The sequence below is a fragment of the Strix uralensis genome, chromosome 8 (assembly GCF_047716275.1).
Source record: "Strix uralensis isolate ZFMK-TIS-50842 chromosome 8, bStrUra1, whole genome shotgun sequence".
In the NCBI taxonomy this organism is placed as follows: Eukaryota; Metazoa; Chordata; class Aves; order Strigiformes; family Strigidae; genus Strix; species Strix uralensis.
In genome coordinates, this window is record NC_133979.1 from 10,286,886 (window position 1) to 10,312,222 (window position 25,337).

Genomic DNA, 25,337 nt, shown 5'->3' on the forward strand with positions numbered 1-25,337 from the left:
TTCGCCGAGCAGTATTTAAATACCACAACGTGCTTCAGAACTCACCCCACCTCTGAGACCGACAGTAAGTCTGCTCTGTGCAGCAAAAGTTTTTCTGGTTTCTTCTTTCCCGTCTCTTTGGCTTCTCTGTTTTGGATGGCCTCCAGCTTGGCCTGGCACTGAAACCTCCGGCTGATTTTTGTGTGCGTGCAGAGGGGGAAGGATGAAGGGAGAGGGACTGTGCAAAAGAAGGCGGGGGGGGAAGTACTGCAGGATTTCATCTCCTTTTCCCCAGCGCGTTGCTGTCCCGTGAAAGCCTGGAGTCAGTCAGCGGCGTGGGACTGCACACCAAAAAGGACCTCAACCTCCAGGAATGGTGCGTGGGTGTGGGCGTGGGTGCCTGCCCGTGAGTATGGGTGCCTGCCGCGGCGCTGGCGGGGGGTCGCAGGCCGGCTTCCCCGCGGGTTTTACAGGGACAGCTGGAGCTGCCGGCAGGGTCAGGATGTGACATCACCAGCCAGAGAAAAACCCTCAGCCCTGGGTTTCTCTAACGAAACCCCAGTGAGCGCCAGAGCGCAGCAGCTCTCTCTGCCGCTGCGATCCCCCAACTGTCGACAGTCCCAACGGGGAGCCTCACTTGGGCTTTTTTCTTCTTAATTTTTTTTCTTTTTTTTTTTCCTCAATAAGAGCAGAAAGTGCTGCGGAGGGATTTGGGGCTGGAAGCTGGGAGTGCAGGGGAATGAGGTGAGTCCTGGGAGTAGGAAAAAGCCAGTGCTGCACCTCTGAGGATGCTCCTGGGGTGCTTTTCAGCATGGGTTGGGCAAGACCTAGCTGGGGTTAGCCTGGGAAGGAGCAATCCTTCACTCAGCCGGGGCACGGACGCCTGCAGAAGGCTCTTCCCCTTCCTCCAGCATGTCTCAGCTCAGCTGCCAGGGTGCAAATACCAAGGGAGCCTGTTCTGGGCATGTGTGAGGGTCTGGGAGCCGGTGGCAGCAGGGCAGGGGTTACTGCAGGTGGCCTGCGGTGCGCAGGGGAAGGGAAGGGCGGACCCGTAGGGAAAGGCAGCGCACGGTGTGGGCAGACACCCGTTTCCCGGGTGGGACAGTCCCGGCAGCGGCTTTGCCGGTGTCAGAGGGAGGGCAGAAAGTTGTAGGTGGGGAACTGAGTGAGAGTGAGTGGTGGAGATGGGTTTTCAGCAGCTGGTTTATTTTCTCTCGTCTTCTTCCCTAAACTCAGAGGCCTGGAGCTCCCGGTGTTCGGGATTACGGCTCTGATGGCAGAGTAATCACCCTTGGGACTGAACCAGAGCGGTCAGGCATAGCAGAGGCCGTTGGACACCTCTTTGAAGGGCTCCCAGCAAGTCACTGGTGGCAGCAGCGAGATCCCAGCTCCCAGGAATGAGGTACCGCCAAAGAGCCCCCAGCCCCATCAGGGATCACCCCCAAAATGAACTGGACATGCTGCCTCTAGCCTGGAGAGATGGGGCTTTTCTTTTCTGCTTGGAGGCATCTTGGGTGCTCAGGAAAAACTTTTCCAGTGCCTTTGGCCAGCCTGTGCTCCCCAGGGAGCTGCTGCTTTGCTGGTGGTGTGGCAGGGAGACAGGGCAAGGAGTGAGAGAGAGCAGAGGGCCAGCTGGGGAGCAAGCCAAGGTGCATGTGGTCCAGTTCCTGGAAGCCATGCTGGGTCCGTTTTGTACGAGCTGGGGATTTCCGAGCACTGGGGGAAGCACCAGCATGGCTTCCCGTTGGCAGCTGCCCTCAGCCAGGGCACAGGGGGGTGAGTCCTGCTGCTGCTCCAGAGACAGGTGCTCGGGGCTGCCTCAGAGGATGCTCACACCTCTCATGGGTCTCCGCGGCACCAGGAGGGTTTTGCACAAGGAGGGTTTGGCAGCAGGGAGATGCTGCTGAGAGCTCCGGGCTTCTCTGCAGCTCCCCCAGCCCGCCCGTGTGCTGGGCCTTGATCCCCCTCCCGGCTTCTTGGCTCATTTCCTGGAATTTTCCATCATTTGGGTTATATTTGGGATCGGCAGCCAATAACCCCGTTTCTCACGGACAGCCCAGCTGGGGCTTGGCTCCAGCAGGAAGCACAGAGGGAGCCGGGCCAGCACCCCGAGACTGTGCTCACCAGTATCCTCCTTCTGCAGCCCCCCTTCCTTAGACGATTAAAACCAGACGTGGCTATTGCAAAGTCTGGAAAAGAGGGGATACATTTCCTTCGCAGGGAGCACTGTGCTCCCACAGCCCCTGCCTGGACTGGGGCTGGGGTGGCTGCAGTTCAAGGGTTGCTCAGGAGAAGTACCCTTGTTCTTTGAGGCACAAGCCCACCAGGAAGAAGCCCTGGTTGCAAAGATGCTCTAGGACAAGTTGAAGACCAAACTTTGCAACAGGACTTCTCTGGGGCTTGAAGGGAAGCTCAGAGACAGGGCTGTCAAGTCAGCAGCCAGACAGTAATGCTTCCTAGAGCAGCAAAAAGCCAGCTGAGCCCTAGGGCCAGCTGGTTTCTGGTAGACTGTCCATCTGGAAGCTGGCTGGCTGTTTCAGGGCTCTGGCAGATGGTGGCTGAGCTGATGCCTGCCCTGCTCCTCTGCTGGGGACAGGGCAGGAGGGGGATTTTACGCTGCCTGTGGTGGGGAGTTGGGAATCCCCTAAAGCAGGGAAGCAGAAGTAGACATCTGGGTGGCTGAAGGCAAGATGCCCCAGGGAAGCCCAAGGGGGATGTGCAGAGCTGGTAGAATTTAACCTACAGTTTGCTCTATGGTGCCTGGAGATGCCTGGCACTCTCCCTCCACAGCCTCTTTTCCAAGCAGTAGGAGCCAGAGTCGCCTGTGGCGTTGGACCCCTCGTTGTGCTCCCAGCTGTTGCACCACTGGCGAGGGTTGGAGTGTGCTGCTAAAGCACTTGCCTGCAGTTTCCAGTCAGATACTTGTGAGAGTGTGTAACTGTCCTGGGCTGGATCCAGAGAGGATGCGCTTGGCACCGGAGCTGCGGGAGGTGCCGGTGTTGGAGCCTTCCTCTCTCCTTTCCCTCCACAATCATTAATGCTTCCCAGGGGCACCTCCAAAGCATTTTCTCCCAAAGCCTTTGCTTTTGCAGCCCTTAATATAAAGGCAGCCCGGGGAGGGAGAGGAGTTTTGAAACTGGGGAAACTGAGGCAGGGAGCGTGGGACCATCCCTGGTGTCATCACCCTGGAGACCAGTGGTGTGTCTGACAAATCCTTCCTGCTGGGTTTCTGACTAAAGCTTTTTTGGGGTCAAAACTGGAGGTTTTCTTTGGTGACCTTGCCTCGAGCTTGCAGGATTGGGGGGAGGAAGCCCCCCTCCCACCGCTCTGCCTGCTTTCCCCTTTTGTTTTGCCAGTTTCTAAACAGACCTTTCAGAATTGTTTCTAATTTACAACAAAGCCTTCGCCTTGCTGTGTTCCTCTGTGGTTTTCAAATGATAAAAAAAGGAAAAAAAAAAGCTTAAGTAAAAAACCAAAACAACCCTCAAGTCTGAAATTAGCAGCTTAGTTTGACCCTGAACTTACATCCACCCGATCCAGTTCATTTCCTTTCATCTCAGGACCTGCCAGCAATCTAGGAAATCAGTTTTTCATGTGTCTGCCTGCTACACGCCCAGCAGCAGCTCTGCCTTGCCCTTGCAGAGCTTAACCCTGCGTTCATTTGGTTCTTGCTAAACCCAACTGAGTTCTGCTTCTGCTGTTGCTGGTAAAAATAGGGGCAGGACTGAAGCCAGCAATCTTCACAGCCGTGGACGGGGTTTTGTGGCTGCTCACATGGGTTTGTAGCCAGTCCTCTGCAAAGATGAGGCTATTTCGGGAGCGTGAATGGGGGTGAGCACCAGGCATGCCATGGCGTGGGTGTCCCATAGGAAGCAGCAGCCTCTTTCCATCCAGCAGCTTTGTTCATCCTCCTTCAGCTGCCCTTGGCAGAGACACGGGGTGACAGTGGAAAAGGTGTCTGGCTCTGTGGCTGCCTGCTTCGCTCCCTGTCCACTCCTGCGAGTGGGACAAGGTTTGATTTGGGTGTCTGCAGATGCTTCAGAAAGGGATGTGTGAGCCCCTGGGGTGCCTGCACCACCCCATGATGGGAACTGTGGTGTGGTGAAGTGGGGTTGCAGCCTTTGCCAAGGCTCCTCTCAGGGAAGCTTTGATTTTGTACATGGGAACTGAAGGCAGAGCGCTGCAGGCTGCCACCACAGTGCCGGTCCAGGCCCCGCCAGCACGGGCTGGCAGCGGGATGTGTACGGTCATGTCGTAGGAAGCTGCTGTCTAAGCTTGTTGAATGGCAGCTCACCCTTCAGATTTCCCAAAACAGGCAGTGCGAGCTGCAGTTTGGACTTGGGCGGGTCTCCTGTCCCTCCCCAAGCCCCAGTAGACCATGGCCTAATTTCCAGGAATGCGACAGCTCTGAACATCAGGCTCAGCTGAACTCCACACCACTGCCGAACCTTGGAAGGTCACCCATTTTCCGTCTCTTTATGTGGATCTGTCCCAAGTACTTGGCCGGTGATGGAAGAGCACCGGCCGAGTCGGATCCATAAAGGTGGACACCAGGAAAATCTGGCCTTGCATTTGCTGCTGATGCCCTTTTCCACCAGTTAGACTCAGGATGTGTCTGAGTCCATTCCCAAAGGACTTTGTTTCTCTTCCCAGAAAGCGGGGGTGAGTGCTGGGTGTCTGCCCAAGGGGAAACTGAGGCATTGGTGACTTTGCAGAGCCTGTTTGCTCCGAGCGGGTACATCCCATCTGAGCGCCCCAGCTGCAAGGGCCAGAGCTGGTATTTCAAGCCCTGGTCCTGGCCTCTGTGCAGCTCCCTCCCTACGCTCACATCCTTCCCCGCACATTGATCTCTCTGGGCAATGAAAGCTTTGGAGCGAGGTAGAGAACAAATCTGTTCTTTGGCTTGGTGCCTCTCTCTGCTTTTTCGGATCATAAATCCCAGGATGTGTTTTTGGCTTTGTGTTAAATTTAATTTCTGGAGAACATTTTTCTCCAGTAAAGATTGACACGGCCTTTAAATGACTTGGTAATTTGGTAGTGATGCTGGCGAGGATCCTGAAAGCAAAACAACTTGCGTGACTCCAGCGTGCACTGCTGCCTGGGGAGCAGAGAGGCTGCGGTGCTGTGCTGGCATCCCGCGGGCTCGGGGCACGGGTCTGCTCCGAGCACTTGGGCGGTGACAGGTTTTGCTCCCCTGTTCCCGGGAATATCTAACAGATGCATGGTAGGAAAACACCTGGCAGATGTTTAGCAGGTTTGTTGCTCTTTGTTTTTTTAAACTGGTGTTTTACTTGGTTGGTAGTGAAGCACATTCCCACCTGCCTGATGAGTGAGAGCAGTTAGCAGGGTAACAGAGATCCAGTTGTGGATGATGCAGAGATGCAGTTGTGGGATGAATTATGGGTTTGGCTTCAGGAGATCAGATGCAGAGTTTATTTCCCAGTTAGTGGCTTAATATTTGCAGAGGACTTGAAGTGTGAGGCACAGGAACAAGGGACCTCCCCACCATATTCATGAAGAAATGATTTAACTGCTGATGGCCCCTGCAAGTGATAGTTTTGATGGGATATCATCTGCCAGGGTGGCTTCTCATCACCCCGGAACAACCCTGTCTCTGCACGGAAGAGCCTACAAACAGCAATAGCCCCTGGAGCAGAGCAGATGGAGCTGAGGCCAGCAGAAATGGTGACAAGGAGAAATGTCTGTTGTCACGACTTGCCTTCTGAAATCCCAGGGAAACCTCCTGGGTTAGATCCCAGTCCCTGTCTGTACTGATGTTAACCCAGAGGGACTGTGTAACCTGGTGGGATCAGTCTGGTGTAACATGGGGATAACAGAGTTGTTCATCCTCTGTCTACCTGGCAAAGAGACCGAGGACACAGGCTTGGCATGGTGCTGTGCGATGCCCATCCAGCCCTGCGGGGTGGTGATCACTGGGCTTTATTTGGGTGCTGGGCCAAGGGGCTGCTCAGCTTTGTCGGGGGTTGTGGACTGGCTGGGGATGGGGATGAGGGAGCTGCAGGATGGATTAGTGGGTGCTGCATCATCCCTGTCCTGGGAAGCTGCCAAGTGTCAGATGGGGAAATTCTGACTGCTCATTAGGGGCACGATTGGGGTTTTTTGCTTATTTTAATGGCCTTTATGTTTCAGCCAAAGCCCTCTCCCACTGGCTGGTGACAGGAGAGAGAGAGGAAAAACAATCCACGTATGATGGTATGGACAGCAGCAAGGCATGGACAGCCTGGTTGGTGGGTCCTGGCTTGGTGGCAGAGCCAGTTAGTGACAAGTGCTTTGAGGGGAGGCAAAAGCACCAGAGGTGCTGCTGGCCCCCTCCCTCCCTCCCATGCTGGCTGCAGGGCCAGGCACTGCCCAGCACCAGGGCACCCACCTCCATATGGGCAGACCCTGCTGGATGCCTCATCCCAAAGGGTATCCCAACACTTCCTATGTTATTATATTAGGATCCTCACTGCAGTGGTTATATATAAATATATATATATGTAGTACTTCAGAAACTCTAATGCATTAGCAAACTCCCTAGGAGGCTTTTTTTAGAGGTGTTATCAACAGGATGTGCCTTGCATATGTGACAGCCGAGTGGGAAGCCCCAGATAAGGGCTCTTCTTTACAGCCTGGCTGTGCCCAGAGTCCCCTGGCCTCCGTGGGGCTCCCTCGGGGCTGCTGTACCAGAGACTCTTCCCCTCGGGACAGGTAGGAGTCAGGATGTGAAGACTGGTCCCTCCATTGGCTGGGATTTTGGAGAGCTCCTGATCTTTTTTTGAAGTGGGGAAAAAGCTCTTTGACATGGTTGGAGCCAGCTGCTTGGGTCTGGGGAGGAAAAAGCATCCAAGAAACATCCTCCACTCATTGTCCTTTGGCAATAAATGAGGAAAACAGTGCTGGAGCTGTTCAAATCCCACCCAGCCACATGAGCTGGAGAAGGTTTGCAGATAGCCTGGTATTAAAGGCATAGTGCATAACATTGTGTGATGGCTGTGATCCCCTCCATGGGGCAAAGAGCACCTAAAAACATACAGTTTCAGGTCTGGTTGTACATGGGTACAGCAGAGCGTCGAGGGGTTTGGTACCACCATGGCGTGAGCTACACAACGGTGGCAAAGCAACGCTCCAGCCTGTGGGAAAGGCCATGGTTAGTGCACTAACGGCACTCATGCTGGGGTTTCCACCCACACCTGAGTTTGCACCCATGCCAGGGTTTTCCCCTCACAGCCACGTGCTGGCTGTGGTATAGAAATCCCCATCGGGCAGATCCTGCTGGTGCTTGGGAGGATCACTAGGTCCTGCTGCTTCCTAGTGATGCCCCCATGGGTGGGCTTTGATGGGAGCACAGGGTTTCTCTTGCAAGATGTTTAGCTGATCTCTGCTGGGTAAAATAGGATCTGCCTGTGGCTCAGGATGAAGTTTACAAAACAGAGTTTATATAGCAAGCTTTTAGCTAAAAGCTGTCTTTTTAATGATGAATGTGCATCCAAGTTTTGCTTGGGCACCATTCCCTCCTGCTCGTGACTTTGGCTAAATCACTTCCCCTTTCCATGAATCTTTTTCTTCCTTTTTTAAAAACTCTTTCTCCATCTCCTCCCATCAGGGGGGCGGCTCTTGGAGGACCTTCTCTTCCCTAAACCTCAGCAAAGCATTTAGCACAAGGGGGTCTTGATCTCATGTTACCACCACTGGTGATGAGTGCAGGTTACAAAATTTTCAGCCTGTCCAAGACAGCCTGGGGTGGATGGGATTTCCGCTGGAGCTTCAGGGAGGAAAAGGAAAAAAAAGGGAAATACCACAGCCTTCATCTGTACTGCTAACCTCAGGCAGGAAGGGGTGAGCTCAGCACTTTGCTGAGCTGTGACTTCCAGACCGAGTCACCCAGAGCATTGGCTGGCCACCCCAACGGCTCCTGTGTGCATTGTGTGCATGCCTGGAGGGCCGGCCACGTCCTGGCACGTTGCATTGCTGTGCTGGGCTGCCGTTTCCCTTCTTCAGATGCAGGTTTTGTTCTTTTGGACAAACACATGAGGCAGAACAACAAAAATAATCCCCCCTTTTCCCATTGATCTCGGCACTGGGGCTGTGTGAACCAGCAGCCAGCTGCGCTCGCAGCGTGGTCCCCAGGGCATTGCTCGCCAGCCACCACGGCAGGGTCGGGGGTTATTTGTACTGAGAAATCCCTGGGAAAAAGACGCTTCCCTTTGCTGGGAGAGGAAAGGGCCACCAGGTTGGGTCTGCCCAGGCTGGTGAACTCTGCTGATATCATGACTCTCGCTTTATTGCAGCAGTTATTGATAAAAGCCCTGGAGGTAAGAGGCTGGCTGGAGCCTGGTGAGCTCCTGGCATGTTCAGGAGGGAGGAAGGGCTCTGTCTGCCATCGAGCCCTGCACAGGGCACGTGTGGCGGTGCTCACCCTCTGCGGTGCCGGGAGCTGCTGTGTGAGGTGGCAGCAGCTGCTCCAGGACACCCTGGTGGGTGTGGAGGGGCCAGGAGCTCACCCCAAATCTCCATCCCCATGTGCTGCCAGAGCAGCAGGGCCAGCCAGCATCTTGGTGCGAACTCATCCCTGCGAGCGTGCCCACACGTGCAGCTGGCTTCATATGTGACTGGAATTTGTCTTTCTCCTCTCAGAAACCTCCACCTCTGAAGACCCCAGCCTTGGGTTTCACATTGTGCCAAGCCTCTGCCCTCACCCTGGCTGACCCTGCCCATGATGGCATTGTGTCTCAAGCAAGTCTTCAACAAAGACAAAACGTTTCGTCCTCGAAAGAAGTTTGAGCCGGGCACCCAGCGCTTTGAGCTGTACAAGAAAGCCCAGGCCTCCCTCAAGTCCGGGCTGGATCTGAAAGCGGTAGTGCAGCTGCCTCCTGGCGAGAGTATCAATGACTGGATCGCCGTGCATGTGGTGGACTTCTTCAACCGCATCAACCTCATCTACGGCACCATGTCAGAGTACTGCACGGAAAAGAGCTGCCCCATCATGTCTGGTGGACTCAAGTACGAGTACAGGTGGCAGGATGATAGCAAATACAAGAAGCCAACCAAGCTGTCAGCCCCGCAGTACATGTGTATGCTGATGGACTGGATTGAGATGCTCATTAACAACGAGGACATCTTCCCCACCAGAATAGGTGAGTGTGCTCTGGTTCTTTGTGAGAAGGCTGGGATTGTAACTGGTGCAGGTTCCCAAGCCACTGGTGCACCTCTGGTTGGTATTGCTGAACTTTATGATCCCAAAGGTGATGGCCTTTCCTGTTCCAGGTGTTCCTCGGTGTCTGTCCCCACACCCCTTTGCTGCAAATTGATCTTGGGATTCCTTGTCCTGCTCCTAGGGGATGCGGAAAACAATGTTCTCCTTTTCTGTGCTTGAACTTTTTTCAAGTATTCTGTGCTTGTAAGAAATCGGGGCTGGTAGGTCATCAGCTTCCTTGCCCTTCCTCAAGAAGCTGAGCCACAGAGCTGGTTAGAGGTGGTCATTGCATCCCTGCAGCATGCTCTTCTCTTGACTAACCAACTCAATTTCTTTCTGTTTTTCCAGGTAGGTTCATGGTCCCAAGGTCTAACCCTTGTCCCACCTGGCTGCTTCACTTCTTAGCTCCTTTCCATCTCTGCTAATTCATCTCAGCCCTGCTTATACATCACATCTTGCTATTTAGCTGAGGCATCGCCTGAGCAGAGATACCTGCCCCCAGGATCTGGTCTTTCCAGCTGCCAACCACCAGGGTGTATGATGCACCCCTTCAAAATGTTTGGCCTTAGGAGCTTGCAACAGCTGCTAAAGTCAACATAGCTTGCAAACTAACCCCTCTGCTGCTGACCTGCAGTGCTTGGCAGCTGCCAGGGCCGACAGTATCTCTTCTACTTAGTTGCTTTCTTGTCCTTTGGGGAGATGAGCTCGAGGGTTGGAGCTGATGTGTTGGCGGGTGAGGCTGCTGGAGCCTCGGGTTGTGCCTTGGAGCAGTTGCTTTTCAGATGAAACACAAAGCTACTTGAATGTAAAAGATTTGGGGGGGGGGGGCGGGGGCGGGGAGTGGAAGGCATGGCTTTGCAAGCCTGCTTGAGCTTTTTTGTTTTCCCAAGCAGCACAGTCGACAGAGCTGTATGAAATCAGTGCAGTTTAGGCTCAAAATTTTCATTAATATGCTGGGAAACATTGAAGAAAATGGTCTATGTGGGTTTATGGGCAGCCACTAACTGTTGTAGCCCCATTTAGCTGTGCTGTAGTATCTAGTTGTGTGTCTTCTGAGAAAGTCTCTGGCCCTCCGAGGCTCAGAGGGATTGAGGCTCTCTGCAAGCAAGAGGAGAGCCTGCAGGCTAGTTGTGCTAAACTATTCATTTTGGCATCTGGGATGGGGTGAGCACCCAGACCCCTGGTCTGACCTGGCTGCACTGGCTTTGTCTGGAGTTAGGGGGGTACAACTCCCCTTCTGGGGGTTTCTTTCTCCCTCCATCACTTGAAGCCAAGACCTGCAGGCAATCGCTGCCTTCTTATCCTTGCTGGTGGTCTGGGCCAGGCTGGGCCAGGCAGACAGACTGCAGGCAGATAGGCTGCCTTCAGGGCGTGCAGGGGAGTCAGTCCCGGGGATTCACCAGGGGCATTCGCTGTGCCATGGAGGCATCCCTCCCTCGTGGGCTCAGGGGACTCCACATATCCTGGCAGATGGAGGAGGCTGGAAGCGTGGCTGGCTGACTGTCAGTGCAGGATGCTGTGTGCCGGCAGCCCCAGCTCTGCTGGGAACAACAAAGTCCCTGTTGATTCTGGCTGCAGCTGGGCACAGGTTTGCTGCTGCCAAGGGGCAACATGGCAGCCACAGGGTACAGGCTGGGTATTCCTCTTCCCATGGTGGCTGGTTCCCAAGGAGAAGCTCTGTGCATCATTAAAAGCAGGGGCGCAGTTGTGGATTTACTCCGTTTTCCCTCTGGCCAGAAAGGAGAGTGTCCTGGTCCAATTTCATGCCTTTACAGTGGGATTTGGGATGTGATGCTGCTTGAAAGCTGCTCTGGGGAGTCAGGGCTACAGGGAGTCTTAACACTGCGGAAAACAGGCAGCCACGGAGGGACGATGGTATCGCAGCACCCTCCGCTCTCCCATGTCTCCCTTTGAGGCACAAAAGCCAAGCATAGTTGTGGCCCTGCTGGTTTTAACCCCATTTCTAGCACTTCTCCCTCTGAGGTGTAACACATCACAATGTGGGGAGGGATGGGTGGTGCCTCTGGTTTCCACTTCTCCTTTCATTTTGACATGGGGGCAGTTCTGGGTGAGATCCAGGCTGGCTGCAGGCGGTCATGGGGCAAACCCATTTTTTTCTCTTCCAAAGCCATTTCTGAAGTCCCTGTTCCAAGCCCCTTTGTTGCGGGGACCCTTGTGTCCCTGAGTGACTTCAGTCCCCTTGCCGGCGTGTCTTTGTGGCTCTGGGCTCACACATGCAAAAGGGAACTTAGCCTGAGATCACACTTTAAAACGCATGAAAGGCTGTTGTGGGAGGCAGGGGGAGGAGGGAGCAAGCGGTATTTTGTTGTCAGTGTGTCCCCAGTTAACTGCCTTTCACAGGCCTGCCTTGTGCGCTGGGTAATTGCTTGGCAGCTCTGGCATTTCAGAAGATGGAGGTGTTTAGCTGAAGGGAAATGTCACCCACCTGTTCCTGATGGGGGGCTGCTCCTCGTCGCCACACCAGATGACAGGCTGGGGGGCTGGGGGACATGCAGCAGGGAGAGACACGGGGCTCAGGGGCAGTGGCCAGGGCAAGCAAACAGAGATGCTCAGCCTCCCTCCTAAAGAGCCAGACCCTTAGGAAAAGACCCAGGAGAAGGGGAATAAGGCACCAAGGGGACACAGGGGAGATGCGAACTGTTTTAAGGAGGGGAAAGGAGTCTGATGAGGTGATGGGGGGAAATCATAAATTTCATGCTTTGGAGTTGCATTGAGGCTCTTCAATATTAGTAGCAGAGATGGGATTTAGCATGAAGGTTTGTTACACTCCTGCTTGTACCAGAGAGGTCCACTGGCATGGCTGACCACTGTCTCGGAGGGCGTTTCGTGAGCTGTGTGCATCTCAGCTTTCCCTCCTGGCCCCTCTTTGCCATGTGCAATAAAACTGTCCCAGCACAAAGATTTCCCTGGCTAAGGGCATCTGACCACAGACAAAACAGACTTTTTTTTTTTTTTTTTTTTTTTTAGAAACAGCAAGTGCTCCCGAAGCTTGCTAATGTTGCCTGAGGCTAACCTCAGCATCCTTCTCTGTCCAAAAGCTACAAAGCCTGAAGCAGCACATGATTCAGTGGGGCTTGCTCATGGCTGTCCTGACAGTTAAGAGAGAGGTGTTTCATAGGTCAGAGCGGGGAAATCCTTCACCCTGGGGAGAGAGGCTCAGCTGGAAATGAGCAGAGATGGTTCACTGGCTTGTGGGCTCACAGGGTCCTTTGGCATCATGGGGAAGACCTTGACTAGGGTAAATCGGCACAACTCTAGTGACTGGAGCAGAGCTGGGCTGATTTCCACCACTGGTCCTTCAGCACATGTGAGAGGTGGGAGGGGAGCAGAGCGACCCGGGTGACAAACACCTTTGGTTTAGCCAAGCTACGTGATGCAGAGCTTGTGCCGGCTCTGCAGCCAGGCCAGAGGGGCAGCTGACATCCAAAACGGCAGCAAGGGAGCCTGACACCAGCAGACAGCTTGTGACCTGGCGGAGTTAACCAGCATGGCCGCAGCCCTTGAATGACACACTTGCACCAGCGGAAAATCCCTATGGTGGTTTAATGGGGCCGGGGGGGCTGCCAAGCCCTCTGCGTACCACAGCAAGGGGCAGAGGGGAGATACTGCGTCTTCCCCATCCCCAGGGAAATCCACCTGCAGGGCTTGGTCCCACTTAAAGGCTTTGCTGTATAATCCTTCCTCTGGAGAGGAAACCTGTTTGTCTGCCGGTCAAGATGAGACAAATCCCTGCATGGGGTGAGCTATGCCAACCTGATCGCTATAAATCTACAGCAGCAGCAGCTTTCCCAGATGACCCGTATCAGTTTGCATGTGCTGGTGCTCTGTTTCCACTCTTCCAACCAATGTAGCTGTCCTGAGAAATACATTTAAATGGAGAATAAGCATTGTTCCCATGCAGGGAGAAGAATAAATGATTCTACAGGTGTATTTTTACCATCTGGTAAAACTATATCAGTAGATTTCTTCAGTGAGTGGCCACATGAACAAATTACCACTTGGAAAATATTGGCTCCTCCCCATAATCGTTCTGCCCCACGGTGGCTGGTTTTAGGGAGCTGCTGCTGCGTGGTAGCACACTGGGGAGAAGGGTTGGGTGGATGGTGTTTGCAGGGCCCATGGCATTTGGCTGCGTCTGCACCAGCCAGCCCAGCATCAGGCTGCCGGTTGCACAAGGCCAGGCGTCCTGCATCAGCACCAGCGCAGCTGCTGAAACCTCTCCGTTATTAAATCAGCGCAGACGCGGGGTTTGGGCCAGACCCAGTGCCGGAAACACCCCATGATCTCTGCCAAATGTGCCTGTGGCTCTAGAGAGCATCAGTCATAGGAGATCTTGGAACAGTTCTTGGAAAGCTTTTCAAAACTCAAGCTCTACCATTCAACCATGGTCCCAAAACAATTATAAAAAACAGAGAAAACTTAGTGTAAAAGTATCTGATACTTTCTCCCCATAATAATGGGAGAAAAATGTTCAGAATTCAGCTAATTATTGCTATTCTTTCAGCTGGCTATTTTTTACATGATTTGTCTTTTTTTTCTGCCTATTTTTGTCCAAAATTAACACCACACCAGCTCGCAGCTGCCATCATACCACTAGTTTTAAACGGGGCTTTAAAGACTTATTTTTAGGAAAAAATGAATCACTGAACAGCACAGTCGCCAAAATGGAATTGAGAAATAATAACAACAACAATAATTGATCACTGAATTACTGCTTTTGCAGGGGAAAAAAATACAACCGCCAAGAAGCCAAGTAGCTTCCCAGTACTGATTCATCATGAAAAAATTAAACTGGCTAGAGCACAAGGGTTAGGGACAGAAGGCAATCCAAGAGCCATTCGCAGTCCCTTACCGTAAGTGCAGGCACTTTGTTACCTCTCATTTTCATTTCCTTTTACACACAGTCCCACATGGTTTCCTTATGTTTCGAAGCAATCAGCACAGAGTGGGGAAAACAGATTTCTCGGAGCATTAAATCACATCTTTGGGGTTTTCAAGCAAAACATCCAAGATAAACTGAAGGTGCTAATTCATTTCAGGGCCGTGAGTCATGCCGCTCGCCAGCACCCTGGCTGCATTGCAGTGAGTGAAATTGTACCTGCTGTACTTACAGCTTTTGCCCTGGCTTGGAGCATGGGTAAGGTTCTCCCTTTTCTGTTGCCGTGAATGGCTGCTCTGCTCCGCTCCTGGGATTTGGCTGCGTTTCCGTGCTGGGACAGGGGATGCTCCCAGCTGCCGGCTGTCTCATCTGCGTGTAGCGTCTGGGTAGCGCACGCCTATGATCACGGGTGGAGGAGAAGAGCTGACATTGTGTATAAATCTTTTTCCCGGCATCTGAGCGAGCTCACATTGCATCTTGTGGTCTCCTCCTCATCACTCATCATGCAAGAAGAGTGAGAGGGGGGTTAATGCCTGCCAGATTGTGGGTTTGCTGCTGCTTTCTCCAAGGTTGCTGGATGATGAGCACCAGTGAATTAAATGTAAAGGTAATTTCAATGCCTTTAAATCAGCCCAGGTGGATTTTGTGGTGTTCTGCTGTCCCTCGGGGTAGCTGGGACTAATATCAGTGGGATGCACTGGGATGGTGTTGCTGGGTCCCTGTATGTGTGTAGGGCTGGGAAGGGTGAAGCAAACCCAAGCAGCGTCACCCTGCCAGGGTGGTTTGTCAAAACTGACAATCCTGACTTTGCCCTGGCCTGCCATAATACTTCTGCTAACAGGTCATCTCAGCCCTGCAGAGTCAGTCCCACCAGCCTCTTCCCTTCACCTCACCAAGCTGCTACTCCTGCTGGTTTGTGCCACCATGCACCACCTCTGAGATGGAGAAAGTCCCCCAAGCAGGGGCCACCACTGTCCCGCTCCCAAGTGCCGCTTATTGGCATGTTGGCCACTAATGGGGTCTTTCTGCCGCCGGTCGTAACACTGATTTGCCTGGCAGGGAGGTGGGAGCCGCCTGCCATCCTGCATGCTTGGGGAATGGGTCCCATTGCTCCCTGTTTGCTGTCATGGTGATCTCTTCTAGCAGCAGGATGGCTCAGACATCAATGTACAGGGGCCTGGCCGCTCGGTTTAAAGCTAAACATCTGCAAGAGCAGGATAGGTGTGTGGCCAGTGCCGAGATCCCTGTCCCAGGGCTTCCTCCTTTCTGGGATGTGCTGGCTGCAATGCATGCCTGGCTGCAGGGAGGAGGCACAGCCTGCTCTCGCTGTGTCCCCTCGCGTGCTGGAGAGGATGTCACATGCGTTGTCTGCTGGACATCCATTGCGCTAGCAGCCGTGACCCAGGGCAAGCCATATTTACGCCTGAACTTTCTGCTGCTCTCCTCGGGTTGGTCAGATGAAGCTGTTACTGGGGAGTCCTTTCCTTTCAGCTCTGGGTGAGGGGAGGGGGAGTTTCTCCAGCTCCTCGCCAGCATGGCCAGTGCCTGCTGGGGCTGCTGTGGGTTGCTTTCCAAGTGACTGGAGATCAGCAGTGAGGCACGACTGCTGCTGGTGGAGGCAACCTGCTTATCAGACATCCGCCTTGCTTCCTTCCCGCAGGGATGTGCTTTGATCAACTGGAGCAGGCTCCCGTGCCAGATGCAAGGTCCAGCCAAGCATCCATAGCCTGTATTGAGGGTCCTGGCACAGGAGGCACAGATGTGGCTGCAGCATGGGGAGAGAAAGCAGGACCCGATGGCCCAGGGTTGTGCCCTGTGCTGCTGGGTCTGCCTGTGCCTCCCTGGACATGTGTGCGAGTGAGAGGGGTGATGCAGGGAGAAAGCCAGATCCCAGTAATCCCTGGACCCAAAGGACCATAGTGGGTGGTGGTGTCATGACATGGTAGGGTGAGGGGTGACCTCTCGAAGTCCATTAGTGACAGTCAGCCACCACTACAGCCTGGCCCTGTCTGGGGGGGATGGCCACACGCTGACACCTTGTGATGGACACAGAGAAGAGCAGCCCAGCCTCACGTCCTGGGAGCTGGTGCAGCTGCTGGGTTCATGTGAAAGCACAGTGGTGGGGTAGCCCAGAAGGGTTGTAGGTCCTGGCAGCTTGATGATATCTTTCCAGGCATCATTAGGTATAGGGTAGCTCAGCAGCTCCCATAATTGCCGATCGCGACGAGATTTGGTCTAGATGACCTTTAAAGGTCTCTCTTCCACCCCAAACTATTCTATGATTCTATGATTTATGCTAAATCTCTGTTCCCTGATGCAAGAGCTGCTTTTGGAGAACCCAGGATGTAGCTGGAGGTGTCTTCCCTCTAAGTCTCTCAGCTGTCAGCATGTCCATGAAGACTTGATGGTGACTGATTTATAGGACAAGACAGTTCCTGGCTAACCTCAGGACAAAAGTGGTAGAAGGCCACTTGTCACCGTCTGCCAGCTCTGGAGGTGGCTCATCTAACCACAGTATCTGGACTGTCAATGCTATCAGCCTTGGGAGTCTGAGATCCTTTTGATCTGCTGTTCACCATCTGATCTTATTTCTTTCTCAGCTCAGGACTAGGCTGAGGTTTGCTGCTTTCCTTCACTATCACTCTTCGCAGTTTGACGATAAACACCCAGTGGCTGGTCAGGTCTGATTTCTTCCTCGCTGCCTGCTTTGACTGGAGGAAGCATGAGGCAAGTGGGATGGGTGACAAACTGGAGGCAACAAACACATTGCTGTCTGCCTGCTGGCACCTTGCTGAGTTCCCGGCAGCAACTGCTCACCTCTGGTCCCAGGGAGACAGGCTGTTCAGAACAGTGTGTATTCCCCAACCGGGGCCTGGCAATGCATGCTCATCAGAAATTACTCACCAAAATTAATTCTTCTGTATTAAAAAAAAAGTGTTTCTTGACTGGTTCATCAAAACTGGTCTGCAGGGGCCTCCCTAATGGCACATCTGAGTCCCCAGCTGGGTGATTACAGCTTTGATTTGCTCAGCAAATTCTCACTCAGTGCAAAAATCTCAAATGAAGCTGTTGATAAAGCACCATGTCCCTCCTGACTGCAGGTAAACCTGGAGATCTCTCTTTGATCCCCGCTCTTATGTGACTGGCAGGCAAGGAGAGCTCTGCAGTCAAGGGTGCAGGGCAGGAGCAGATCTCCAGTACCATCCCTAAGCTGCTGGCATGGGGAGAGCCTGGTTGTACTTTGCCAGATATGAACACCTTTCCCAGAAAGTCCTAACGGGATCTGTTAGAGCTGGCAGTAAAACAGGTCATGCTGAGGTCCCTGCTGTGGGAGCATTCCTGGGGCTGCAGCGTGCTCGTGGTTATGCAGAGCAGTGGCTCTGAATCAGTCTCCAAACCACCTCTCTGTGTTTGTGTGATGCTGAGCCGAGATACGTGTCCTCCTCTAAGTGGTGGCTGGGACATCCACCTGTGGCACAAGTACACGTGCTTCTGCGCTGCCTGCTGCACCCACGCTGTGCACAAAGCAAAGTGAGCCTGGACTGGGCTGAGGGTGACGCTATTTTAGACCAAAGATTATTTTCTGTTACGAGTACTGTGATACTGAACCCAGCATCCGCAGAACCCTGGCCATTCAAAACACAGGCTCCACGCATGATGCTGGAGGGACAGATCCTTTGCATTTGCCACCCACGGAGGAGAGGGGCATAGAACTGCTGCTGGGAAACAAAACTGCCAGAAGCCTTTGGGAAAAATACTTTAATTGCATAGCAAGGCTGATGAGAAAGATTCAAAGATAATATTACCATTTTAAATTATTTTAGCGAAGAGATTTGCTGATGCTTTCCACAGCACAAATTGTGTGAGCTGGCCAGGGTTGAGTGGAGATTGTTTGGAAAGATTTTTAAGAGGTTATGTGCTGCATTAATAAGAAGCTAAGGGAGGAGGCTGGTACAACCGTGGGAAGGGAGGTTTTTATTTCGTTCTTTGCAAATTTGCATTGAATTGCTCAGGGGAGAGGAAGAAGCTTCAGGAAAACAAATTCCAGTTGTTTTGTTTTCCTCCTCACAAAAAATATGTTCAGAGTTTCAAAGCCCTGTTTCCTTTAGAGATTTACCCCAAGCTTGCTGACACTCACTGTATCACACCTCTGAGATTTTCACTGTAATAGCAGTGCATTTAGACAAGGATGGAAATGTAGAGTATGAAATTGTGTCCTTGTGTGGGACAAGGCTAAAAGTTATAGAGCAAAGTGTGGTGGGTCCCGTTCTTGAACAACGTGGGAGGACATCTCAGGAGGGAGCATCATACAGGTGCAATGAAATTACAACCTAAGCATCATTAAGATGGGCAGTTTTCTTCCTGTTTTGATGAGACATTTGTTTGAAACGAGTATCAGGAAAAAAGATAGAAACCCCACCTGTTTCTGCTGATACATCAGAAGTGATGGCTGAGGGTGTGTGGAGGAAGAAAAACAGTATGAACCATGAACTGATTCAGAGGACCAGGGAAGGTGGGAGGAGGTTTAGTTTTGTTCATGGACCTGGGTAAATACAATTTGAGTTATGCTGTGCCTGCTCTGCCTGCACAGGTTTGTAGGGGAAAGGCAGGGAGAGAGGGCAGAAGGATCCTCTGCCAGATTGCTCTGGATAGAGCTAGATGTGGAGAGATTTGGCCTCCTCCACTAAATGAGAAGTTTCCTCTCCTAGGGCAACTCTCCAAATCCTCAGACCATGTCTGTGTGAAACTGCTAGTTGGGCAATGAGGAAGTATATAGGGAGAGCTAGATGGCACATTGCCCCATTGTAGCTGTCACTCTTGACATCAGCCAAGGGAGTCCTTCCTCATCATCCATGACTGCCTGTTAAGCATGACAGTGACATTTAAAAGTTAGCTGGTTTTTTTGGAAATGGTCAAATGGCTTCCAACTTGCTTCTGCTTTGCAGGTGTTCCCTTCCCCAAGCAGTTCCAGCAAGTTTGCACTAAGATCCTCACCCGCCTGTTCCGTGTCTTTGTCCATGTCTACATCCACCACTTTGACAGCATCATCAACATGGGTGCTGAAGCTCACGTCAACACCTGCTACAAGCACTTTTACTACTTCATCAGGGAGTTCAGCCTCATTGATCATCGGGAGCTGGAGCCTTTGGTAAGGATGCCCCAGGGATGGGGAGGTGGAGGGGGTGAGAGTGGTGTGGCCTGAACACAGCACTGGTAGATTCAGGTGGGGGCTGGATTCTGAGCAGTGCAGTCACCCTCTTCAGACTCTTTCAGCCACCCTACCTCAGAAGCACACCCACATTTTCTGTCCTGTAACCATCAGCCTTAGTGCTCTGAGAGAAAAATTCCCAGCAACACTGAGGAAGCCCTTTACCCTTTGAAAACCCTCCTTAAACTTTGCCTCTGCTGCCATGTATATGAATCGCTCTTCAGTATCCTCAGGACCACCGTAACATAGTGTCATCCGGTCTTGGTAGCTCTAATGCAATTTGCACATCAAAGTGTTTCCAGCCAGTTGTGTCCACATGACTTTCAGGGGTCAGATTTGAGCCCAGGTCTCCTCTCCACAGTCTTGAGTTTTCCTGTTAGCAGACTGAGGTCCCTGCTTGAGATCCTAGTGTGAATTACAATGAGGCTCCAGGACATGTAGCTCCAGACAACAGCTACAGAGTCCAAGCTGGAGAGGCCTCGCTGGAGCTCCAAGTTTCTCTGCAGCCTCCCTTGGGAAGCAATTAGCCAAGCAGAGAGTGAGAGTCCTTGAAAACAGCAGGACTGGTGGGAAGCAGAGGCCAGACAGCCCAGGCACATATACTAGAAAATGCATATAGTTTTGTAACAGAAGCAAGTGTGTCACAAGCAAGGTTGAGTGTGGTCTGACCTAGGGAGGACATGTTGCAATGGGGAGAAGAATTAATAGGGAACCCAGTAGGTAGCATGCTGTGTAAAGGGCTAGGTTGCAGAAAAGGCTGTGCCCAGCAGCAGAGCACCAGGGAAGACCAAGAGGATCTAATCCCAGAGAGAGAAAAAGCTGAGAAAAGTCCAAGCATGAGCTGCCTGTTTTGGAGTATCTGGAGGTGGGTGGGATGCCCCTGCCCCTAAGTGCTGAGCGCTTTACTCCTTCTCTGCTTTCATTTGTCTCAGTCAATTTGTTGCCTGTCTGCTCTGATCATGATTTGGGGGGATGGAGAGATGATCTAATCAGGGGAGTCTTGAATGACAAGAGCATCGACATTAATTATTTTGTAGATTGTGACCTATATTATCACAATGGCCCTCAGCTCCAGAAAATGGCAGCTCAGTGTCACTCTGTCAGTCTTCCTCACCACTGCTGCCTATGACAAACTTCTTTAGCGTTGATATACAGCCCATAATGGTGTCATCTCCTTTGACTGATGCTTGTTAATGTAAATAATTAGCACCTAATAGCCAAAGCAGAGGCTGACATTGCTAAATAGGCTTTCAGTGCCAGTGACTCACATGCAACATGAGATGATTTATGGGTCTGGATGAATCTAAGATGAACAGATTTTCCTCTGTGATGCAACCAAGGTTAAACTACAAGGAAATGACTCACATTTACCTCTGGTCTATCTGTGTCTCATTTCTTGGTGTGCCCATTGCCTGGCATCCAAGCCCCAAGCAGACCTAACCACATGGGAGACTTCCTTCCCTCAGGCAATGACTTGTAGGTATGTATGAGAGTGTCCTGCAACCAGAGGATGGCTGTGTCCTGGATGCAATGCTGAGCTGAGGGGGGAGATACAAGTGGCTGCAGCTTGTGAACAACTTTCAAAAACTGCAAGTGGTCCTTCTGGCCATGCTGCTACCCCAGGGAGGCTGTCACTTGACACTGCCATCAGTCCCAGAGTTATGGTTTAGGACTGATCCAGTAGCTTCCAACTATTTCTCTCTGCTGCAGTCAGGGAAAGCAATAATGGGAAGCTTCTTCATGTGCATCCCAGGGGCTTTCCAATGAGTCCCCAGCAGCCTGGTGTGGCTCGGGTTCACTGTGCTGAGGAGCGTGTGGGGAGCCCAGCATTCATGGTGTTCTGGCTTTGCTTCAGCAGCGGTTGTGAAGATGCACAAATAGTAACATCCAACCTCTCCAGCACTTTACACTTGACCTTAGTCCACTTTCCTGTGGCTAATTATTCTCCCACGCCCAGGGCAGAGCACCAGAGACTTGCTTTGCTCATTCCCCTTCTCACTGGGCTGCACCATAGCTGTTGCCCGCTCCTAAGTGTTTTTAAGTCCTGAAGGATTCATCAGCTGGTTTGACACTTAAGCAAGGACAGACAGTGCATTGCATCTGCCTTAATTTTAGGCTAAGACTGCAGGGTTTAGTTTCTGTAAGTTCTCAAGGTTTGTGGAAAGACAATAATCTCTTAGTAGGGATGAGATGAACTGTCCTTGAGAGGTTCAGTCTCTCTTGACTGCCTCATGAGCCGAGACAACTGTCCTAATCTTGCATTTAGATGGCCAGAGTTAGTCCACGTGAATCCCATGACAGGAGACTCCTGCCTGCAGAGGTGCCTGTTCCCTGCATGTGACTATGGAAGGCCACTAAGCATGTGGAGGAAGAACATCTGGAGCAGGACAGCAGGTCTGAGTGCTGTATTGTGGTTGGAGCTTTCCAGATGTGGGCTTTATACTGAGGACACCCAGTTTTCAGATTTAGGAGTAAGAAGAAAGAAAAAAACAGCACCTCCCCAGCCAGAAAATGTCCTGTTAGGTCCAAATAGTTTAGAAAAATTACAGGGATTGTGGGATGAAGGAGTTCTTGGTTTCTAAGCATGCCTCTGGCTGAATCTTCCTTTGCTGCCTTGGTTTCCCTTTTGTCAAGCTTCTCTGGGACGTGATTTCTTAGCAGCAAATCTTGGGAGCTGAGAATGAGATAGATCCTTTGTGCAGGCAGAACTAGCGAAAGGCAGTGACTCACTCTCTTAAGAAATCAAGAAATATGGGAGCAGAGAGAAGCCATGCACTTGCTTCCTTTTCAAGGGCAGGTCATGGTGCTGGGCAGCAGCACTGGCAGAGGTCCAGCTGGTGACATACGAAGGCAGAGCTGTGGGGATTTCCAGAGTGTGATGAATGCCTTGGACATTTGGGGCCAGCTTGAGGAGCTTGCAGGCAGCTTGGCAACCCATCCTGTTCAAGGCTGCCTTTGTGCGTGCTGCTGTGCTACTGGGGTGGGCTGGATGCTGTTGCAAGAGGATGTTCCCAGTCCTCTCACTCCCCCTCTTCTTTCTCTTTCTGAGATGTTTGCAAACACTTCCCGTTTGAAACGTGATCTTGGGGGAGAGCATCAGCTTTTCATTTGATGGCAGGGTTCTGTGCTCGAGTGATTTCGCATGTTACTCCTACAGAGAAGACCTCTCTTTGCCACTCTCCCCTGATGGATTTTAAAAACAAAGCTCTCAACACTGAAGAGCTGAGATTGCAGCTTCTCTCCCCCTCGGTTATATCACTAAAGGGCCTTTTATAGGGTTATTCAAGGGTCATCCTATTTTCCTAGTTCTTTTTTCAGAGTTGCATCCTTCCTTCCTTCTCCACAGACCAGTCCTACTTCAGATCTATTTTGGGAGTACATTTTAATGCACAAACCTTCCTCTGGGGTGCATGAAGGGGTCTGTGTGCACAGGCAGATTCACAAGCCATGAACCTGATGAGCTGGAGAGGATCACAGACTTGCCTCGCTGCAGCAATGTACGTGATTTGCAAGCTATAGTTGAGCTCCTTAAGGCAAGGACAAACACCATCTTCCACTAGCTGAAGGCTGGGCACCTTCCTAATGCAGCTGGCATGAGCCATCCTGGGTAAAGAAAACAGTCTGTTAACCTAAACAGAGCAGGAGGTTTCCTGTGGCCCTCTGTTATTAGCACTCATTTGCGTTGCAGTGTGACTGTGGGATCCCTCGCCAAAACCACAGGTCCTTTGGATGTCACCTCCTGGAGTGAGAGCCAGGAGCAGCTCCATGTCCTGTCTCCCAAGGCAGCTGCAAACGGAGGCTGTGAGAGCGGCACCGCCTTGTCTGGCTCCGCGGCTCAGTCAGGAGCAGGACCTGCATCTTTCAACATCTCAGCCAAAGCTCTTTCCTTGGACTGCTCTCAAAGCTAAGGCACGGCCAAAATAACCTTGTGCCACAGAGACCGAGGAGGATGCCAGGGAAGGAGCTGCTGAGGCAGAGCCGTTCCCAGGAGGGCTGGCTTGGGAAATACAGAAATGCTGCCTGAGACTCCCACGGTCACTTTCTTGGGTTGTTTTTGGACACCTACCAAACTGCTTGACGTGTCACTCTCCTAAAACCTGTCTTTTGCACTTACTGTTTCTTTCTTTTCTCTCCCCCTTCAACGCAGAAAGAAATGACAGAACGAATTTGCCACTGAAGCATTTTGGCAGACAAACTCAGCTGGCTCGTTCAGAGTCTGATGGGACAAGACACTCTGTGGTGGGAGACCTCTTCCCAAGGACTCGCTCTGGGCATTTCAACTCAATGGACTATGAACGCTGCAGAAGAGCCTCTTCAGGCCAGGGCCGAATCCTAAACTTGTCAAGCACCTCTGGACAGATGTTTTTTTTAACAGATCTCAGTCTTAGAAAGCCACTGACTTACTGGAGAAGGAGGCAAGTCTGGTTGACTTTTGCACACTCTGGTTTCCAAGACTCGATCCCATGTCTGATAACATCCCTTCAACTTCCTTTCCTCTTGTTTCAGCCTCAGCTACACTGATCTCCAAATGTTTTATTAGTGATTCCTGCCCTGTGAGCAGGTGTGACCTTGTCTACCAAGTAATGCCTGTTACCTTTCCCACACGCAGTGGGTTTGTGATAACATCATCTGAGATCAGCTCTGCAAAGCTGGTGATTTGATCCCAGCTGCCTCCCTGTGGTTAGTTGCTCATGTTTTCTACCACGAGTTATGAATGTCTCCCCTTCTGCCCTAATTCATGCTTTACCAAAGGGACCATTTTTTCCCACAAGGGATTTTTCACGCTTGGCAGAGGGGACTTCATGATGTTCGAAGATGCATCCAGCACTGCTTCGACTAATGACAAGGTGGCCCCGTGACAGAGAAGGAGAACTAGGCCACTCTTCAGTGTGATCAGCAGAGTCTACCCGAGAAAGACTCGGAAAGTGGTGGAAAGAAACTGTTGCCAGAAAACAACACTTTCAACATGTCAGCATTTCCTGACATGTTGTTTTGTCTCAAGATCAGTAGATGCTGGCTGTAGAAATTCTTGTTTTTTCATTATCCAATCCTACAGCACAGTAAATCAGGTGAAGAAGGACTTGAAGAGACATCTAATCTATCCTGTTCTTCAAAAAAGACAAAATCAGTCCTTCTTAAACTTTTTTGACCTTTTGAAAGCATACTATTGCTACCTGGTCTGTGCCATTATTCCTCTGAAAGGTATCGCATCTCAAAATTTCTTCCCCATCTGCTTGCAATGCCTGGTAACTAGTGCTGTGTTCCCTGTGCCATTTTTCTTTTGACAAGAGCTGAAGTGTTTTTATTTTTTTTTACTCTTTTTGGGGAGTTAAAATCAAATTGTCTGAGCCACAGCATTGTTATGTTTGTGTTTCCTATCCTTTTTCTGGGAAAGTTTTGTATACCAGACATAGCTGATATTTATAATCTGGGGTTTGACCATTTTTGGGGTAGGGAGAGGATGTGGCTAGAAAATGTAAATATTTAGGCCAACATTAAAGTGCACAAGTGAATTTTTAGTGCTCAAAGCACTTATTCTGTTGTGAAAATCTATTTTTTTTAAATCTTGTGTACCAGATGTATATTTTTACACAGAAATAAAACAGAGCAAAATGGACACAAAACCACCTGATATATCATTCCAGTATTTTCTGTGTAAAATAATCAGTAAAAATCGAAACATTTTTGTTCTGTTACTAATTAAAGAAATGTTAATAAGCCTGGTGTACTTCATTTTTCCCTGATTCATCTGTATTAAGACAGGCACCATAAAAAAGCACCCAGGATAACCTGAAGAGTGGATTTCCCCTGAAAATTGCAGCACTGATAGTTCTCTGTGCCATGTTGAGACCTCAGCTTGCATCTCAGAAAGCAGCTTGACATAGGCTAATGTTGCTGGTCTGCATCCTCCCCTTGCTGACTTTTCACCATCATCCCACCTGAAGGATTTTTCCAGTGATACATGGTGGTGAGTTTTACTCACTACTTTTTGCAAAGGTTGTGGTTCCTGGGTCCTGGGATCCATGTTCCAGCCTCTTCACATAAATCAGAAC

At 51.3% G+C, this 25,337-nt stretch overlaps 1 protein-coding gene across 3 annotated transcripts; it reads left to right on the forward strand.

Moving 5' to 3' along the window:
* The first annotated feature begins 316 nt into the window (after positions 1 to 316).
* Positions 317 to 24,908, forward strand: MOB3C (MOB kinase activator 3C). 3 transcript variants are annotated; one of them, XM_074876118.1, is made up of 5 exons: positions 461 to 723; positions 1,216 to 1,381; positions 8,617 to 9,116; positions 19,022 to 19,224; positions 23,432 to 23,575. In XM_074876118.1, the coding sequence occupies exons 3-5, from the start codon at positions 8,696 to 8,698 to the stop codon at positions 23,459 to 23,461; spliced, it is 654 nt and encodes a 217-aa protein (XP_074732219.1). In that variant the 5' UTR covers positions 461 to 723; positions 1,216 to 1,381; positions 8,617 to 8,695; the 3' UTR covers positions 23,462 to 23,575. The 3 variants fall into 3 exon arrangements, with proteins under 3 accessions (XP_074732218.1, XP_074732217.1, XP_074732219.1); XM_074876117.1 differs by lacking the exons at positions 461 to 723; positions 19,022 to 19,224 and adding an exon at positions 317 to 355 and having other exon boundaries at positions 23,432 to 24,908; XM_074876116.1 differs by lacking the exon at positions 19,022 to 19,224 and having other exon boundaries at positions 458 to 723; positions 23,432 to 24,908.
* The last annotated feature ends 429 nt before the right edge of the window (positions 24,909 to 25,337 follow it).

What these genes read in the sequence shown, in the direction of transcription:
- MOB3C (XM_074876117.1), top strand. Translation starts at nt 8,696, where the DNA reads ATGATGGCATTGTGTCTCAAGCAAGTCTTCAACAAAGACAAAACGTTT. An exon ending in CATCTTCCCCACCAGAATAG is followed by an intron (nt 9,117 to 23,431) that starts GTGAGTGTGCTC and finishes CCTTCAACGCAG; the next exon opens with AAAGAAATGACAGAACGAAT.